Below are 21,010 nucleotides of genomic sequence, written 5' to 3' on the forward strand. Positions count from 1 at the left end.
TTTCCTCGATGCTACGCGCACTGGAACTTCAGGTCCCACTGCAGATCCTGCATACCCCATCTGGCATGTTTTACCAACAAGTTCAGGAAGCAATGAGGGCCAACAGAGTACTTCTCACCGAAATCCAGGATAGAGGCTGAAACATCAGAATCATAACCTGAATATCCTGGACTTGCTGCTCGGGAGGATAAACCTGAAACTGCACTGTGTCCAGAATAGCTCCGATGAAAGAGAGCATCTGAGAAGGAGTCAGGTGTGACTTCAGCATATTTATAGAGAACCCCAGCAAATGCAGGAGGTCTGCCATAGTTTGAAGGTGAGAGACGACAGCCTGAGGTGCGGACACCTTCAACAGTCATTCCTCTAGGTAGGGGAACATTGAAATCCTCAACCTGAGCAGATGAGCCGTAACCATCGCCATCACTTTGGTGAACACCTGAGGGGCGCTGATGAGGACAAAAGGTAGCATGGTAAACTGAAAGCCAGGTCACATCTGCTAACCGGCAGGATGGAGATGTGAAAATCCACATCCTGCAAGTCCATCACTACCAGCCACTCTCCTTTGCCTAGTGAAGACAAGACCTGAGCCAATGTGAGCATCTTGAACTTCTGTTTAAGGAATAGTTTGATGGTCCGAAGATCTAAAATGGGCCGTAACCCTATGTTCTTCTTCGGAATCAGAAAGTAGAAGGAATAACAACCACTGCCTACTTCTGAAACCGGAACCCTCTCTACAGCCCCCATGACCAGGAGAGGTTAACTTCCTCTTTGAGTAATTTTAAATGATCCTCCGCTAGCCATTCTTGAAGTAGCAGATTAGGAGGAGGAAAAGAAAGGAAAGGCAGAGAATAGCCCTCCTGAATGCTCTGCAAGACCCACTTGTTCAATGTTACAGAACTCCAGTGGAGACAATGATGATGGATTCTCCCTCCAACTGGAGTAGCATGGTCCTGCAGAGTTAGACTAGGAATGCTTGGAGGCTGTGGCTGTCGAGGACTGGGTGACTGACAACTTCTGGCTTCCATTCCAAAGTCAGAATGAACCGCACCCACGTCCTCGCACAACTTTGGAAGTCTGCGCAGAATGGTGGCTGGATAAGGTTGTTACAGCTGGAAACCCCTTCCAATGCCACGAAAGGGGCGAAAGTTAGACTGGTCATGTGGTGTCACTGAGAGACTTAAGGATCTGGCCATTGCACGAGAGACCTTGAAGCACTACACGGGAGAGTCTGCCTTCTCTCTAAAAAGACGAGAACCATCAATAGGTATGCCCATCAAATTAGCCTACAAATCACCACCCGAGAACCCAGATGTTCTCAACCAGGTGTGGTGCCATAAGGCCACTGTCGATGAAACCGCTCTGCCCAGCGAATCAGTCGCATAAAGGCCACACAATAATGGTGAATTTTGCTGCATCTCTTCCGTCCTTCACTGCCTAGGAGAGTACGGCCTGGGCCTCCTCCAGAACCTGTGGCAGTACCTGCGCAACTGTCTCCCAAAGAGGGTGGGACAACAGTCCAATAAGCATATGGCATTCACTAACTGCAATGCCAGATTGGCGGAAGAAACCATTTTCTTCCCACGTGTTTCAAGTCTCTTGGATTCCCTATCCAGAGGGGCGGAAGAGAATGTGCCATGTTAAGTAGAAGCCTGAACCACCACGCTCTCAGGGGTGGGGTGCTGGTGAGGAACTTTGGGTCGCACGGAGCCGGGCGATTACGGCGTGCAATTGTCCTATCCACAGGAGCCCCTGTGCTAGGCATGGACCACGTACCTAGTATGACACCAGTAAGTGCCTCGTTAAAGGGCAATAGGGGTTCAGAGGTGGAAGCCACAGGCTGAAGCACCTCATTCAGGAGATAAGTCCGGACCTTCACAGAGGGCAACTCCAATCCAAGGTCCTCAACGGCCCTTCTTACCATCATGGCATATCCATAGCCACAGTTGAAGGAGAAAGAATGTCAGTATCTGGAGATGTGTCCAGCCCACTGGCAACCCCAAGATCCTCATGCCAGTCCATCTCCTTCACAGACACATCCTGGTGTTCTAAAGGGTCAACAGAGCCCTCCCAGTCCTCTCCCGTGCATGAGAAGTCTTGAAAATGACCAGGTGATAACATAGAACCTCTGGGTTCTACTGGCACCACAGTCAGCATCGAGTGACACTGATCCAACCCATTGGGAATAAGGATAGGGCTGGCACCGCCAGTGGGCACTGGCGGCATCAAAGGCACGGACTTCAGGTCTGATGCCAGGGAAGGTCAGGTTTGCACAACCGGCGTTGGCCCAGATCCGGAATCGGATCTCTAAGGCCCTACCAACACCTCGGCGGAGTGGACGGCGTTGAATTTGATGGGACCCCCTCTTACCCCGCGGGGTGGAAGGCTCACCAGAGGGGTTGGCCCGCTCAAATACGCAGTGCATGCCTCATGAAATTCTTTGATTCGAGAGGGGATCGCTCTGGCTTCCAGAAACAGGGTGAGGCGCGAAGTTGAACCTGGCTTCAGCACTGCAGAACTGTGCCTAGAGCTTTGGTGCTCCATACCTTGTTCATCGACAGACGACAGTCGAGGCAAAGACTAACTCTGCTTGGACGACTTCTTCTCTTGTACCTCCTCCCAGAGTGTTTGAGGACTTTTAATGGGACGTAGAGGGCTTGGCGCTTCGGGAGCTGTCTCGCGACCTCCTCTTCGTTGATTGGGACTAGGATCTCCGCGGAGTCTCGATGGCTAGTGTCGATTGCCGGGCTGCAAGTTGCTTCAAATCCTGCTCCCACAAGGCCTTTGGAGCCATGGCCCGACAGTCAAAGCACGACTTCGAGTCGTGGTCGTGCTCAAGACAACAGAACCAGTTGAAGTGGGGTCAGTAACCAACATGGCGTGATGTCAGGGGCCACACGGTTTGAACCCTGTCCTTCTAGAAGACACCCTTGACACACTTAAAGAAAAAAAAAGTTGACAAAAAGTCAAAAAACCTTTTCATAAAGCAACAGAGGGGTAGATCTTCCCGGATCGGCGCTTAACTGGCATGGAAACAAAAGAACTGACGTCTGCCCTCCTGGATGGTGCCTATATAGGTGACCGCATCGTCATAACTGACGCTGTCATATGGAGCCGAATGGAGCCACCCGACGGCGAGCAAGGGGTATTGCCACGCAAAAGTTTACGGATCCAGCCTTACGTTTGGGAAATTCAGAGGTAAGGAATCTGCATCTAGATTCTCTATCTGATGTTATGATCATTACTGCTTAATGAAGAATGATGGGCATCTAAGTATTAACTGTCAACATTATGGACAGCAGACTGGCATTAAGGGCAGCGCGGGTGAGGAATTCACTGTAGAAGAGGAATTCTACAGGGTCAGACTGATTTGCATATGGCCATGTCTGAACTGAGGTGGTGGAGTGAGCTAAAGAATGGTGATGGATTAAACCCAGATCAGTTGACTGGGGGTGAGTGTTTGATTTGCTCAAACGCTCCGTCCATCATCCCCTCTGGTATCGCTTTGTTCGCCCTAAGTTGGCAGGGTATGCCTAGACGTGAGTCTCTTGCTCACTCTACCACTGGATTCAAGATAGCCTGGCTGATGAGGATTATGAATCCGAAACCGGTCCCAGGATGCTTGTTTCCTGTCCAGGGAAGACATGGCTTGGCAGTTCAGGCTGGACTGTTCCCTTCAGGCACAGGGCCAGACTGATTTGCATGTGGTCATGTCTGAACTGGGGTGGTGGAGTGAGCTAAAGAATGGTGATGGATTAAACCCAGATCAGTTGACTGGAGGTGAGTGTTTGATTTGCGCAAACGCTCCGTCCATCATCCCCTTTGGTATTGCAATGCAGAATGATGGGCATTTAAGTATTAACTGTTAACATTATGGACAGCAGACTGGCGTTAAGGACAGCGCGGGTGAGGAATTCCCTGTAGAAGAGGATCAAGAGTCATGCGCCTTCCCAAGAGGCCTCTGATTGAATAAAAGAGAAAGAGACATCTAAAAAGACCATTAAAAACAAAAGCCTCAAGCATTATTATTTTTTTTAAAACAACAGTTTTTTGAGTTTTTCCACTTTCAACATTAGCACATTAACATGACCGTAGGATTCATTAATAACGCCCCTAAAAAAGCATTTATACAGACCAATGATCAGCACATTTACACTGACAATGTTCTGCCAAATATATCATTCCTTGCCCTAGACCGCCACCTCGCTTGGGACTAGGGAGTATACCGCACTATGTCCAGTGGATTGTAGGACTGCCAACGCTGTCATGTGTTGGACCATTTGTGCATTTCATACAATTGTCTCTCAGCCATCATACACCAATCCATATTTTTGTTCCACTCTTTCAAGTCTGGCAGATTGGATGCACCCCATTTGCAGGCTATATTCCTTTTGGCAATTATCAAACACAACATAATAAGCAATTTTGGATATCTTGGTGGTCCTCTGCACCCCTCTTCTAACCCTCCTCCCACCACCACACATGTTCAAACGGGCTGTACTAGGCAAGTCTCTTATTTGTGTTCCTGTAACATGACCGAGGTATGCCCACAACCTCTTCCAAAAGAGCCAGAGTGTGGGACACCCAAGATATGTGAAGGAATGTGCCTTTTTTTGACCACACCCTCAGCAGAGGCCACCCGCCCAATTAAGAATAGTGCAAGTATTACCAGTGCACACACCTGAATCATGCACAAATAGTGATTTCACTAAGGGCCTCCTTCCACTCTTCCTCCACCATGTCACCCAGTCCACCTCCCAAACTGTTTTTAATTGGGCCAGTGGGTTAGGGTAATTGTTCATTGTTTTCCTATAGGTTATACATCAGGGGCAGATCCTCCACTAAGGTGGAGGAGAGTCACCACTGCTCTCAGAGCAGGAAAAATAATAATTATGTTATTATCATTTTATTTTTCGCTATGGGGCTGGGTTAGGGCGGGCAGAACTGTGGTCACATGGGGAGGAGTGGTGGGAACACTAAGTGCGCATTACTGTTTGGCCGGCTGTCTTAGGTCGGCCAAACAGTCATGCACACTTTGCATATTTCCCACCAGGCTGTAATACGCAGCCTGATGAGGAACATGCACAGGCTCCTTGTCCCCGTCTGAGAGCTGAACCAAGGCACTCATAACCAATCACAACGATGCATTGCAGCATTGTGATTGGATTAGGGGACCCTGTGTGCTTCCGGGACCGAAACTGAGGAGAAGGCGGCTGTAAGAAGGGACTGAAGCTGAGGAGAGACAGCAGGCGCGAAAAGGTAAGTGGTTTTAAAAAAGAAATTCCTCGCGTCCTCGTCTCCCGAACCCACCACCCCTGTTCCATGCCAGCCACCGCTGTTACAGATATGGCCTTTTTAGGTCTCGCCTACGCTGCGCTCATGCGCTGCTTAGGAAAAAGACCTTTAGCCATCAATTCCCTTTTTCAGGCAAAAAAGTGCACGCGTTGCATTGCTTTGAATGGCAACGCGTGCCCTTTTGGCGATTCCCTTGCGGGAACGAGCGGGACCATCTGGTAGCAATTATCGCGCTCGCTCCAGCATGTGAAACGCTGTGCGCCCCTGCTCTCGGCCGCACTCCCCCCACTTGCGAGCCAATGCGCGCGCGCCTGAGATCTTCGGCTGGAACTTGCACTGCTGGTGGCTGCAGCAACATCCCCTGTGCAGCGATGCGCTCACCTTCCCTACAGCTGCTCTAATGTGACCTCCAAATACAGCAAGTTGAGAAAACACAACTGAACATCGGCGGCACGCCCGACGTGGCTGATTCAACCCCGACCCCACTGGCTTTTCAAAGGGGACCACCGCTCTTGAAATTCACAATTTCACAATAGGCCCGGCTGCCTCTGGACACCAAATTCCTTCCACGGGAATGCACAGGTTCCAGTCATAGCAGACCACATTTGGCAGGGCTGGGACATCCCCAGGACGCTCTGCAGTGCACTGCACCCCCGCTTCTGGGTGAGTCAGGGACGGGCATTAGAGCCTCGGCCGCTTTGAAGTGGGATCTTGAGGGAGTGAGTCCCGGCAGCCTTCTCTCTGGTCTCTAATTTGTGCGCCGGCCTGGTTTTTGAAGTTCATTTCTCTCTTGTGTGTGTGTTCATTGCAGTCATTCTTTCATTATCACCGCAGCCACACACACTGTAGTGTAGTTCCTATATTCCCAATAGGCTCCGCGCATTGAATAATATATCCTATAGATGTGACGTAGGACTTAGGTCGACTAGGTCTCTATCTAATATATTAGACTTAATTGTGAGTGCCAGCTATTTCAGAGGTCACTAGAAACTTTCTCGAATAAACAAAAAGGGATTAGATTCTGACAACCGCATAAACATGCAACTTTGTTTCCCCAAGATAAAACGTATCTTCAGAGTTGTGGAAACAATAGATAGATATTTTACTCAGTCAATCGTGCATGCTTCGTTTCATCAGAGGTGCAGAGAAAATAGAGATATGGGTGTTTTCGATAAAAGTACAGTCTTCTTTCTCATGCAGAAGAAATGAACTGCTACAATCCTAATACTGGCTGTAAAGTATAATGCGTACAGCAAGAAGAGTATTATAAAATAATACTGTAAAAGCATGGTATGGTTTCTAAGCCATAAAATACATACATAAATAAATAAAGACTAAAAGTACTCAACTGGTGCTTCTAAAATACGCCTACCCCAATGTACCTAACCTAAGTCTAGTATGAGGGAAGAAGTAAGTTTGGCGTAGCATAAGTTTAGTATTTTTTTGCCAAGAATCTATCCAAGATTTCTCTTAGGGTCTAATCAGCTCCGTACCGTGGTTTTAGAATGAAGGCGGTCTGGTATCTCTCTGTCTCAGGACTCGATTTCCCAACACCCCGCAAGGAGAGCTTGGAAACACTGGAGCTGGATTTCTCAGCAAGAGAAAAGACAGCGTCTCTCTCAGTGCGTCAGCTGGAGGGTCGGCTTCCTTCGGCACTTGCTGTAGCTAGGTGCGTTGGGCAAGTATATAGTCGAACTGCTCCAGACCACTGTGTGTTTGCTAAGGCAAGTGTGGGCATATTTATACCTTGAAGGTGCCGAGTTTGACGTAAAGTTGGACATAATAACGTCATCAAAGAATCGCAGTTCTTTGAAAACTCCATGAATTCTTGGACAAATCAATATTCAAGCAAGGGGAAGTCCCTGACTGCTGAAGCCGAGTTTTCCAAGAAATCGTTGTGACTTTTCGGAACTAGTGGAAGTGTCCATGCCTGTATTTGGACTGCATGCGCTATGTCTAAATATGGTTATGATTTCTATGCCTATATAAGGACAAGGTGATTTTTACCTATATAAGGGCATGAATCGGGAAAATTACACTAGGGTCCTAAAATGCTATACAACAACGCATTCATTCCGCTCCTCAGCCCTTCCGTCCTATCCTGTTTATGTGTCTCCCTTCAGAGGTGTAGTCTGTCATTCCATCTCGATTTGCAGACGGCCACCCATTTCTGTTGCCTCCTTCCAACTCTGCCCATCCTTCATTTATTTCCTATGACCCCAGTGCTTTCTAAGTCTGCTTACTCCTGTGTTCTTTCGTTCTGTCCTTAGTCCACCCAACCCGTCCCCTTGTATTCTTTCCTCAGTTCTCCATTTTACCCCGGTATCCTTGTTTTGTGAGTCCTTCCTGTTAGGTCAGGGAGTTAAGTCACCATTACTTTTGAAATCGAAGTATAATGTGCAGGTCACATGTTTCAATGCTAAACCAACAGTTGATGGACAGAATGCAGAACAATGTCATACATTCACCCCAGTACAGAGATCTGGGCCTAAATCCATCGTTTTTTTGCACTCCACACAACCCCAGTTCAGACATGGCCATATGCAAATCAGCCTTGACCCTGTGCCCCATGGGAACAGTCCAGCCCGAACTGCCAAGCCATGTCTTTCCTGGACCGGAATCAAGCATCCTAGGACTGGTTTCTGGCTATCAGCCGTCTTCAGCCAGGATAGCTTGACTCCAGTGGTGTGGAGATCATGGGACTCACGTCTGAGCATACCCATCCCACTCGGGGTGACAAATGCAAAACCAACAGTTGATGGACAGAATGCAGAACAGGTTTCAATGCTGGCAGAACCGCGTCATCTTCCTGGGATAACGTGAACCATTAAATGTTTACTTTTATCCCCATATCACTGTGTAGTGCCAGCCTGTACTCTGTAGCTCCCAATGGTTTTAGTTTCTATCCACAATCCAGATGGCCTTCATTAAACTGTTCCATTCTTGTATCGTCCGCTTGAGTGGTAACAATTAGTCTTTAATGCAAATAAGCTGCCACATTTCCTTACAGTTGGACACCAAAGTGATTTCAGCTAAACAACTTAGGGGTTCTTCAGAATTTAGAATTTAGGGATCATGTTTAATACCAAGCGTCTTGTTCTAGTGTTAAACACTACTTGAGCAGGAAATAAATACTGTTTTTTTAATGCCCAGTTATTGGACTTCAAGCTACCATGACTTGATATTAGATCACAAGCTCAGTTCAAATAAAAACAAGCATTGGCATAGCCAATAGGTCTCGCCTTTGGGACCTTATAAGTATTTAGTTATGCAGCACAATCTCCTTACTGCAACAACATTAACTGTGGCATGGCTAAACACTTATAAGGTCCCAAAGGCGAGACCTATTGGCTATGCTAATGCTGGTTTTAATAAGGGTTCCTACAGCAGTCGGTTTTCTAGTGGTGAGAACTTGTTTACAATTATACCCTTATCTGCCTGGCAAAGTACGATATGCAGGTATCTGAAGGCCTCTGTGCTTATCATAACGTATTTCGTCCCAGCTGGCAAAGCTGTAATATCTCCCCACCTCTGCCAAAATATCACTATCCATAATGGGGTCTCAGTCATCTGTTTCCATCTCACTCAACGTATTTAGTGACGGTCTTCCAGATAGCTACCGCTGCGTTTGTGTTGGTTTGACGGTTTCTGCAGGTGGAAGTCTCTATTCTGGCAGGTTTCAATCTATAGAGGGTCAAGGGTCTTTGGGAAGCTTCGTGCTCCAAAGGCCAAACAGTCTGCCTCAATGATGGTTCCTCCTAGAAATGTACGTGATAGTCAAAAACAAAATCTTCCAAGAAACTGACTCAAAAAGGGTCATAAAACACCAATTTTGAATGAGCATGTAACTTATTCTGTACCCGTATCTATACATTTGAGCACCCTAAAGAAAGGTAGGATAGAATCTTTCTGAATAGCAATCATTCAAGTCACGTCAAGAATAGCTCCTACCAGAGTCAGACTAATCATCATTTGGAGATGCAATCTGAACATTTCACACCCTTAGAAAATATCCCTTTAGCAGATATCGAAGGAAGAAAAGATTATGGACACTACTCGTTTGGCGCTCTGGAGGTGTTGGTACCTCCAGGGAAGTCACGAACTCTGCTTTAGAAGTGACCCTTCAAATGTGGAAGGTAGCTTTGGTACTGCTTCTCTTGAGTCAAGGCCTGCAGGCTAACAAAGGACTTCTGTTCTCAGTGCTAATTATCAGACACATTACAAACTGTATACTCAGATGGATGCCCAGCAAAATACAGCTAAATCATCGCAACTGCAAGGGAGTCATGATTGTTGACTCATAATGCAAAACAATCATATTTGCATTACCTATCAGGATTTGACAGTGACACTTGGAGTAATGCTGCTGTAATCACTGGCAGTGAGACATTTTCAGATTTCTGTGCAGCAGTGGGATTGCTGGGGTTGTAGACTTAAAACTCTGGAGGCCTGTTGTGGAGGAGAGTCCCACACATTGAAGGAGCTGTGTTATCAATACCATTTTGCTTGTGCAGCTACCCTATTTCATTAGGAGCTCACAGGGGTAGACCAAAGACTCAATCACATGCACCACAGCATTAAGCTCTCAACAGCTGATGTTCCATGCCTGTGATATATGTTCCAGAGAGTTAGACCATATGCACACACCCATTTGGCTTGTGAAGAGTGAGGTGAAAGAAACTGTCTTTTTCTTTGGTATTGACCATGATATAATCAGTAGAATCAATACCTCCCCTGCGTCCTCAATTTCCAGTGTCTCTTCACAAGCTCATTTGTTGGGCACTTGGGAATCATGGAGGCTGTGGGTCTCTCTGGAGTTCCAGTTAGAATAAATTTCCATTGAGTAATCCTGACATTACTGTCTGTAAATAAGATAGTTAAAGTGTCCTGTTTTATCTTTTGTTTGTGCTAAAATTACTGTATTCGGTATGCTCAATCTAAGGTTTAAGTAGTCTGGTGTGTACTACTCAAATTTATAAATACTTTGAGCCAGAGGCACAGAAGGTGTAGATGTGTTCACAAAGTCCATTGGTATCATAATTTAAAGAAGATACAGGACCAGCGGCAATTCCCCAAACTGAGGCACTCTCACCCTTCCTTTCAAAAAGGGTTGTAAAAGAGTTTTCTTGTCAATATGATATTTCTAGTGACTATGTTTCTTTTTTAAATTAGTTTTATGTTTAAAGAAAATGTTAAATATTGTCCTAAGTTAGGACATTGTCTAATAATAAAACTGCTCCATATCAAATTATATCTCATGTACTGGATTTATCACGTTTAGGCCCTTGCCCTGTATTTGTCATGGTCCATTGAGAGTTAACTCGGAGTGTTAATGTACGTATACTACGAAAGGCACTCCGAGTTAGGTTATACTGTGAAAGGACGGGATCAGTTTTTCACCTTAGCTGGCTTTCACTGGACTCCACGGTGCAGACCAACAGAAGCAATATGGCTGAGCACCGATTTTCAAAGACTAATCACCACATCTGGAGGGAGAGAGAAAGAACTCAAGATGCCCCGTTCAATCTCCAGACATGAAGGTGCAGGCTCTGGAGGCGAGGATGTAGAACCTGCCTCAGCGATTGCGAAAGAAGGTCTGCCCTGAGAAGGCGATGGAGTCGAGGGTGCAATGAGAGGTGAAGGGGGTCTGTATACCATATCCTTCTTGGCCAATCCGGGGCGATCGATATGACTTGGGCCTGGTCTTGACGAATCTTCCTCAGAACCCGAGGAATCAAGGGTATTGGAGGGAACGCGTAAAGAAGCTATGAGCCTGAATCTAACTGAAACACACACCCCAGCGCTCCCCGCATCAGATATGGAGACTGCAGTACTACGGGCAGTGCGTATTCTCGTAAGTGGCAAACAGGTCCATCTGAGGAAATCTCCACATACTGAAAATGTTATGGACTACCTCCGGATGAAGATGCCACTATGATCGGCTGAGTATTGCCAACTGAGACTGTCCGCATGCACATTCAGCACCCCGGTGAGATGATTTGTCATCACTTAAATTTTATGGTCCTGAGCCCAGGACCAGAGTCGCAGAGCCTCTCTGTAGAGAAGAAACAACGCTACTCCTCCCTGTTTGTTTATGTACCTCATCGCAGTAGTGTTGTCTGTCAGGACCTGAACTGACTGACCAGGAAGGGAGGGAAGAAATACCTTGAGAGCCAAACGTATAGCCTGTAATTCTAGAAGATTGATGTGAAGCAACCTCTCCTCTGGAGACCAAAGACCCTTGATCTCCAGATCTCCAGATCCCGCCGATGAGCACCCCACCCCAGAGTGGAGGCATTCGTTATCACTGTGGCCACCGGAGAAGGAGAGTGAAAAGGCTTCCTTTGAGACAGGTTGTCTGAAACACTCCACCATAACAGATCCGCTGCTGTGTCTCTGGAGATTCTGACCACCTCCCTGACATCCCCGTTGTGTAGAAACCACTGCCTGCAGACACATCATTGGAGTGCCCTCATGTGCCGGCGTGCATGGTTGACCATCAGCATGTAGGAAGCGAACAGACCGAGCAGGCGCAAAACCTTCAGGACTTGAACAACCGCTCCATCGTGAAACATTGGGATCATAGATTGGATGTCTAAAATAATCTGAGGAGGCGGTAAAGCACAACTCAGAGTAGTATCCAGTAGTGTCCCTATGAACAGGCTGTGCTAAGAGGGCACCAGGTGAGATTTGGGTACATTTATTGAAAAACCCAAGTCGAACAACAGTCGAGTTGTTACTTGTAGATGATGCAGCGCCATCTCTGGCAACTTTGCTTTGAGCAGCCAGTCGTCCAGATAGGAGAAAACAGGAATCCCCGACCTTCTGAGATCCCCTGACACCACAGGCATCACCTTTGTGAAGACCTGTAGCGCGGACGTACGACTGAACAGAAGGACCACAAACTGATAATGTTGAGAACCCACACGTAAAACGGATATACTTCTGATACGACTTTAGGATAGGAATGTGAAAATACGCATCGACACCATCCTGTCTTCCTGCTACAGCACAAGAAGAACCTGAGCTAAGGTCAACATCTTGAACTTCTCCTGCTTGAGGTAAAAATTCAAGATCCTGAGGTCCAGGATCGGCCACAATCGCCTGCCATTTTTTGGGATCAGGAAATACCGGGAGAAGCATCCCTGACCCCTTTACTGCTCGGGAACCCCCTCTATAGCACCTTTCAGTAACATAGGACCTCTTTTTGCAGAGCAACAGATGGTCCTCCAAACACCAGCCATTTGGCGAGGAGGGTAAGGAGGGGGAAACTCCTGTAAAGGAAGGGTGTACCTATTTTCTACAAGATTCAAAACCCAAAGATCTGCTCTAACAGATTTCCAATTTTGTAAAAGATGGTACACCCAGCCTTCTACTGGTCCAAGATGGGAGATCTAGAGCTGCTTCCCTGTGGAACCAGTGTGGGAGATAGGGAAGGAGGAAGAGGAGGAGAAAGAGACCTGTTGGCGAATAGCCCCTCACAGACGACCTCTTCCCTTCCCTCTGTATGACTTATACAGAGAGTTCTGTTGCTGCTGCTGAAGGCCTTGAAATGGAGCAGCCTTCCCAATGCCACAAAATCTACGGTATCCGCATCCACTAGGCTGGGACTGCAAGACTAAGGATCTAGCAGTAGCCCAGCAATCCTTAAAACGTTGCAAAGCGGAGTCCGCCTTTGCCCCAAAGAGCCTGGATCCATCAAAGGGAAGATCCAGCAGCATGGCTTGAACATCCGGAGAGAATCCTGATCCTCTCAAGCAGGCGTGCCTCCTCGTTGCCACCAAAGAGCCCATCACCCTGGCAACTGAGTCCACCGTATTGAGACCCGACCGTATCACCTGATAGGCTGCCCTCCGGGTACCCCCTGCACCTCTATGAAGTGACCATAGACATCTTCTGGCAGTTTAGAAGCCACCTCCTTAGCTGTGTCCATCAAAACATGGATATACCATCCTAACAGGCATGTGGCATAAGTAGATTTCAATGCCATGCTAGCCGATGAAACACTTTCCTAGCAGACTGTTCCAGCTTCTTGAAATCCCTAACCACCGGAGTGGTGGGGAAGGAACCTGCCGACTGCTAAGATGAACATGAAACTTGAACCACCAAGCTTTCAGGTGAAGGGTGTGATGATGAAAATGCTTGATCCCCATGTGTAAACCTTATAACGCCTTGCCACCATTCTGGACACTGCCGGGGTAGACATTGGCTTCTGCAAAACCTCCAAAATTGGTTCCATCAAAGTAACGCTTGGATCCATGACGCTGCTTCTTCTTCTGCTTTTTGGACGACTTTGAGGTGTGCGGAGTCAGAAACTTCGACCTCGACTAAGTCCTCTTTCGACCTCTCTTCTCCTTCCCCGGCCGGGCCATAAAAAGCTTCACATCTCTCTCTTTAAGGGCCTTTGGATTTATCAGACGACACGATGAGCATCTCTCGATGTCGTGGTCAGACAATTAGAAACCAGGTTTCTTCTGAGTAGCCATCATGCAGAAACAGTTTAAAGACAATTGCAAAAAAGACTACAAAGAAATGGCGAGTCCTAGAAAACCTTTACACGTCGATGGCACAGAAAAAAGGGAACCGACGTAAGGACGCCAACGAGGTTTTCTTATGGCTCCGATGACATCACGCTGTGTTGAGCTATTGTGATGTCCACATCGACGTGGGAGAGCTATGAAAAACGTTTCTGTGAATGCTGCGCAAGGGGTAATTCAGAAGGTGAGTAATCAACAGGCAGATGTATCCATCAGAACATAAGGGTTATCTTAGGAGCAACACAAATCCATTATTGCCTAAGTTATTGCACAGATCATGAAAATGTAATACAAAAGATAACACTGCATTTAATGCTGCTTCAGCACTGGAGCGATTTCTTTTTCTCAGCATTGAAGATGTCAGAATCAGCTGGTTCGCAAAAATGCCTAGCTGCCAAAATTTGGACTAGTTCAAAGGGACACTCTTACTGGGAAATTAACCAACATGCTACAAGGATTGATCAAGAAAGAAAGGCAAACTTTGTCCGTCTGAAACAAACAGAGATATCTTGAGGTATGCACAGAGACCACTGTAATGCCCAGTCATAAGTCCTACTTTCCATGATCCAACACGCTGCACAAACTAAAATGTGATATTACTGGGCAGTAAATATGAAAACGTGTGCCATTCCTCACATACCACAGTCTCTCCCTCTTTCACCAAGATAAAGTTCTACAAACCTGCGGCAGAACTCCGTAACATCCTGGAAGGTCACCGTCATTAACCAATGTCACAGTTTGCTGGTAAGGGTACTGGAGGAAGCAACGACCAAACCTCAGGGCCGGGGTTTCAAGGCGCAGAGAGGGGACTGTACAGCTGACAAAAAGAAGAGATTATATTAGTTGTGCTTAAGAAATTGCATATTCATAGAAGGGAATGTCATTCTTGTAATGAGAAATCGTAAAAGTATTAGTTACCTCCACCCCCATTTACTACACTGTGCAACAATTACATCAAGCAACATGCAGTGAGCAGTCAAAGCGATGTCAGTGGAATTCTAATGAAGAAAATAACACAACCGGGAATACGCAGTGAGCCTCCGATTTCAATGGCTACCGTCTAGTTATGCAGACTATAAAGTCGATGTGGTTTATAGTCTAGAAACTGAAGTTATAATAGGTTATCAGCATTTTTATATATTTATGGTTTATAAATAATAATTCCAATCACATTAGTTGCCAAGCAGTGGTTATCTTCAGTGTAGCAACGCATTAAAATATGGCTGCGTTATTATTTTAATGCATTTTCAAAGCTGTTAAAAAGAACTAGGACTGCTAGATAAAATTGGTAATGGTAAAGAGTCTCATTGAACTGCAAGAACCCTCGGCCTCAAGTATTAAATAAAATGTGGTTTTGTGTAACAGATCCTGAATAGGCCCTTTATTTCCACCAAAAAGCTGCTCAAGGTCCAGAACAATTAATCAAGATCTTTCAATATACCAACTAATTTAGGCTCACTTATATTACTAAGTAAGTAACGTAGCTCAGTCTCATATTTTTAGTGACATAAAGGATGATCTAAAGATTAGTGGTACACAGATGTCAAAACAGAACTGACCCCCAATGTCTTCAACATAAGATTAAAACAATGAAAAAATCAAAGCCTATAGCTCCGATTGTAGATTCTCCTCAAATGGAGTAAACACGTTTTAGTTGAAAGGTTCATACTAATAAACTATGAACTGATAAGCCAAAAGGTGAGTAACGATATACAAATAATGAAGCTGCTTAATAGCACACTCAGAGGAAACAGTGTAGATATTGAAAATATTTAAGCAAATTTGCATTTGATAAATAAAATCAAAATCTACCATAGTTTAATGCTTTTAAAATGATTATACAAATATGAATCTACATATAAACACTATATGCAAGAAACAAAACTGTCCGTCTACTCTACCCTGATACTTAGCTTTTCTGTAACAGAAGTGTGGGTCTATTCCATATGCAGTGATTTTGATGGGCAAAACAGCCAGGTTTTGCATACCTGTTTTATTTTTACGAATAATACCGGTTTTATTATTACGATTAAAAACGTTTCCACAATTTAAATGAGAGTATCACTAAAACATCTCCCATTGAAATAAGTAATGTAAGAAAGGGAGCCTCTGCATTTTCTTATCTTCCACTGTAAAAAGCAATGCATGGATGTTAATGGCAAGCTGTCCAATTCAAAAAAATTATTAGAGGGAACTAGGTGGCACCACTGCGCATGGGTGCTTTTACATGATTATATTTATAAAGGATATAGCATTAACTATTCATCTACATTTTCATCCTAGAATAGATATAGGTGTATCCTAGAGTTTATATAAGGAGATGAAGACCAAATGGTTGCCTATCAGATGACAATTTAAAATGTTAAAGTGCGTGCTAGAATAGGGACCATGAAGGTGACTACACATGCTTGTCCTCTTTACTATAGGAACCCCAAGTAGTTGTAGCTTTTATTTTTTCCATAACGATTTGAAATTTCTGCAAATTACCTGATAATGAAGCTCTTGGTGATGCCCTTCTACATCATCCAATGGCATATCTGCATAATAATGTTCGTGCTTATCTTTGCCCACATCCTGAGGTACTGGTATGCTTTCTGATTCTACTGATAGCGCCTCCGTGGGTGGAGTGATTGAAACAAGGCCATGAGCTTTGAATTTGGGGAGAGAAATGAACACTGGTCCGGTGCTGTTGAGAACGGTCTCGCCAGTGGAGACATGGAGCCTGCCCAGGTGCGAGGAGCAGACACTGACAATGGTGTTTATGGTAAAAAGGTGTGACAAGGGAAGAGGAGAAGATAAAGAGGTGGCAGTATTACTATTTCAGAAGCGGTTAATCATATTTGTCCCATTGAAATTAACCTTGAGTTTTGCATAAGCTTTTTCTATGCATCTCCGCCATCATATTAATGGTTCCAGCAACTGAACTGGCGGTTGTTGTGTTTCTTCTGTCTGTTTTTTCAATTATCCTTTCTAACAGAAGGAAGTCTTCACCATTGAAAGGAACATCAGGGACAGCATCAACGAAAGCCACTTGAGACAAAGGTATTTTTTAGGGTGGCCTTGACTGTGAGGTCATAAACCATGAAATTGTTCTCTTTTTTTTTTTTTATTTGCAGCAAGATTACATAAATACATTAAAAAAGGATAAATCCGTTAGTTAGAGCATAAATAGAAATTCATCAAATAATCGGCGCATCAGAGAAATACATTAGGCAGCTTAACAAACAGCATAAACAAAATTACCGTATATGAACTTAAATTTTCACTACAACCTCTACCAATTCCCTTTTTCCTTTACAAGCTCAATCAAGTCGATACTATCTACTAATATAATGATACCCAGTTCGAGAAAAGCTCCCAGATCCTCTTCCCTTTAACTTTTGCCTTCTTCCCCTTTCACTCATAAAGTGCTTTTTCCAAATTGTAAACATATAAAAAGTGTCTCTTCGACTGCAGAAATTTCAGGGGTAAAGTATCAAACCAGGCAGAAGCAACACAAAGCCTAAAAAGTGCCATTGCTATAAAAATTAGCTCGACCCCACATCTATATTTAATTCATTAACACTAAACAACATAAACTGTGGTGACGGGGATATATTCACATTGAAGACTTCCACAAAAAAAACTGTGATTTCGGAGCTGACTGGCTTTAGACAGTGGCATGAGGAAATGTGGACCAGGTCTGCGCTGGGTTCACAACATTTAGGACAGCAAGTCCCCGCCAACCCGCCCCATTTAGCTATTTTGGCGGGTGTTCTATATAGATCGAAAATCGTGTTACAGTGTTGGACAAGCATAAAATTGACCCCGCCCCCCTCAACTCCAATGATTTCCAAAAAACTGAATTTTCGAAGTCTAACCTCACCCGCCATTTCACATCATGTTTTTTCAAATCATCTGGAATCCCTTCCAAAAGGCACCCATATATTTGTGAAATTGAATAATTAGGGCCCTTTGTTAAAATCTCAATTAAGGGAATTTCAGAAAAGCCTGTTAATCCCCCAACCTTTCTCGATAGGAAATCCCTCAACTGTAAACATTTTAAGAAATGCCAGGCCCGATACTAAATCTCCCTCTAACCTCTTCAAATGATGCCAAATGATTCCCTGTAAGCAAATCACCTATCCTAACGCAGCCCCCTCGTTTCCATTTAGCTAAGCATTTGTCTTGGAATATTCCAAGCAGTTGACTATTCTGCAGCAGCGGAATGTACCAGCTATACCTGCCTACCCCCAAATTTTTCCGCATGCCCGTCCAATTCTGGAATGCACCCATCAGAGTCTTAAACACGGCCTTTTTATAGTTGCTTAGCAATAAACTCTTTAACAGACAACTCTTTGCATCTGTCCCGATCTGTAGCTATTATATCGACGGAACAAAGCCTTCATTCCCCTCTTCAGTTACCTTGTTATTGAATAAGGGGTAATAATATTGCAAAGCTGCCGCTAAATATTATAGTTTAAAGTTTGGGAGCGATTAGCCCCCCTATCCCTCGGTAAGCCCAAGAATTTATTTGCCCTCCTGATCTTCCTGTATGCCCAGATAAATCTGGTCACCGTTCTTTCGATTATTTTAAACCAAGCATTATCAACCTCCACTGGAATTGTGTGAAAAACATACAATAATTTCGGGGTGGAGATCATTTTAACAAGATTACATCGCCCTATTATTGAGAAATTTAGATTATCCCATCTAATAAAAATCAATTTTTGCTTTTTCAAGAATAGGGGTAAGATTTATTTTGATTAAGCGCTCAACTTTCCCTGTAATACTAACTCCCAAATAAGTGGCCTGCTCTACTACCCGGCTAACCTTGGCCATCATATATCTATTTATCTCTAAGTGCGTTTCGGCTTTATTTAACAGGAACCCAGAATAAATCCCAAACTCCTCTGTTATCCTTTCTATGGCGCAGACAGCATTATCTGGATCACTGGTACCTGTTGCCACATAATCAGCGTAGGCCAGTATTTTCGTATCCTACCCGTGCAGACTAATTGGTAATCTATGTATAAGGCAAATAAAACCAGCATTGGCATAGCCAATAGGTCTTGCCTTGGGAACCTTATAAGTGTTTAGTTATCCAGCACAATATCCTTGGTGCAACAACATCAAGTGTTGCATGGCTAAACACTTATAAGGTCCCAAAGGCGAGACTTATTGGCTATGCCAATGCTTGTTTTTAATCTCCGAGCAGGCAGGATACTCTAGCTGTGTGCATTTTTTTTTTATAATACTGCAGATATTCAGAGCCTCTTTTGTCTGTCTTATTAGAATTCAGGGCCTGTTCCCGCCCAGCAGCGATCATATTTTTGGGGAAGAGGTGGGTGAAACAGTATCCTACAATTGTGCCTTTCCCATTCCTACAAAATGAACACACACAGCCCTTTACTCTCGGCTTTCTCTGTATTATCCAGACAGCCCTTCGGGTGCCAGGAAGGCTTCTTGTAAGCATGCTGTATTTGAAATTCTGCTCGTCTCCCCTTCTCCTCGCCGCTGTCGCTCCTGCAGCAATCTCACCTCTAATGTGGAAAATAACATTCGGGGTCGGCGCAGAGTGTGTTAGTGGAATGGAACGCAGTCAGCCCTTGAGCGCACCTGCAGTCTGCCCGGGAGCAGAAAGAATGAGGGAGTGCTGAAAGATGATGGGTGAGGAGAAGGAATGGGAGGCAGTTAGGGGTACACCTGCAGTCTGCCCGGGAGGAGAGGGAGGAAGAATGGGGGAGTGATGAAAGGGGTGCAGAAAGATTATTGGGGGGGGTGGGTGGAGGCAGTTAGCGGTGCACCTGCAGTCTGCGTGCAGAGTGGGCCAGGAACTGGCTCGATTTATGTGAAGAGAACATGGAGGGCGGAGAGACTAGGGAGGGAATGCGAGAGAGACTTTGAACGCACGAATGAGAGAGGGGCGGCCAGGAGTGCACCTGCAGTGTGCCTGCAGAAGGGGAGGCTCTGCGGGGAGCTGCCTTATTTATGTGAGGGGTGCAAAAAGGGAGGGGTGCACCGATGATGGGCGTGCGCAGAAAAATTATGAGCGCATGCAGGGATAAGAGGAAGCTGGGAGCACACCTGCTGTTTCTCTGCAGAAGGGCGGACTCCGAGGGGACCTGTGGCATGTTTTATTTCTGGGAGGGGCTTTAGTCTCTGGGGGTGAGTGTGGAGATGGGTGGAGAGGTGAATGACGAGTGAGAGGAACTTATGATCAAAGGGCGACATGCAAAAGAGGAAAGCGATGAAAAGAACAGAGACAAGAATATGTAGCCCAATATATGCTTCAGTGGGCTACGCTTCTTTGAGTAAAGTTATTTGGAAAGGGGCTCGACCATTTGAAGAGCAACAAACATTCACTATTGCCAAAGTATGTATTCAAAACAGGCGTGCTTTGTACTTCCTTAATCTTTTGAAGCGGAGTGTTGTTTTTAAAAATAGTTAAGGTACGACAGAACTAGTCGGGCATCAGCAGTGCCAAAACAGTGGGGAGTCGTAAAATTGCATAGCATTACATACTGTCCCTGGTAACACACTTTAGCAATGCCTGTGATGTCTGCCTGCCTCCTCCCGCAGGAAACTCGAAATAGAACCATAAACATTATGGAAAGTCGAGACAGCGATTCAAACCTTTAATTCCAAACACGGCATATCTCTGGCAGGTGCTTATGAGATCCTTGCACAGTTAAATTGAAGCGGTTTTCCCACAAAAAGAACACACCATGGGAATAATGCTGGGGATTTGTCACAGTAGAAGTCAAATGGAATGTAAACAAGCGTGCGCGCGCGACTCGCAGCGCGGGAGCAGGGAGACTAGCGGCGCGGCAGCAGGGAGAGAGGAGGGGGCTTGCGCCGGTTTCCCTTGAGGGAGCCAGCAGGAAACATCTGTTTGTAATTATTAACAGATGGTTCCTGCGCGCTCCCGCAAGGAAATCGCCAACGTGCACGCATTGCCATTGAAGGCAATGGAACGGGTGCACGTTTTGGCATGAAAAGGCGCATCGATGACTACAGGTCTCTTTCCTATGCAGCGCATGTGCGCTGCGTAGGCGAGACCTAAAAGGAGAGGCAGGACAGCCCTGCCTTGTTCCCCTTTCTATTGGAAAACGTCCCGACTTGGATCCCATTATCTGTAATCGGGCTACGGGACTAGAGTACATCACCCAAATTATTTGGATGAAAGGCCCCCACAAGCC

The 21,010-nt window shown here is 45.4% G+C and overlaps 1 protein-coding gene across 2 annotated transcripts in view; it reads right to left on the reverse strand.

Annotated features, from left to right (window-relative positions):
• HYDIN (HYDIN axonemal central pair apparatus protein) overlaps positions 1-21,010 on the reverse strand; it is a 3,619,565-nt gene that overhangs the window by 2,871,849 nt on the left and 726,706 nt on the right. For both annotated transcript variants that reach the window (XM_078670948.1, XM_078670947.1), the window contains exon 16: positions 14,511-14,646. In XM_078670948.1, the coding sequence (XP_078527074.1) occupies positions 14,511-14,646 (136 nt within the window). The remainder of the gene's footprint in view (positions 1-14,510; positions 14,647-21,010) is intronic.

Source organism: Lissotriton helveticus, chromosome 12 (genome assembly GCF_964261635.1).
Source record: "Lissotriton helveticus chromosome 12, aLisHel1.1, whole genome shotgun sequence".
In the NCBI taxonomy this organism is placed as follows: Eukaryota; Metazoa; Chordata; class Amphibia; order Caudata; family Salamandridae; genus Lissotriton; species Lissotriton helveticus.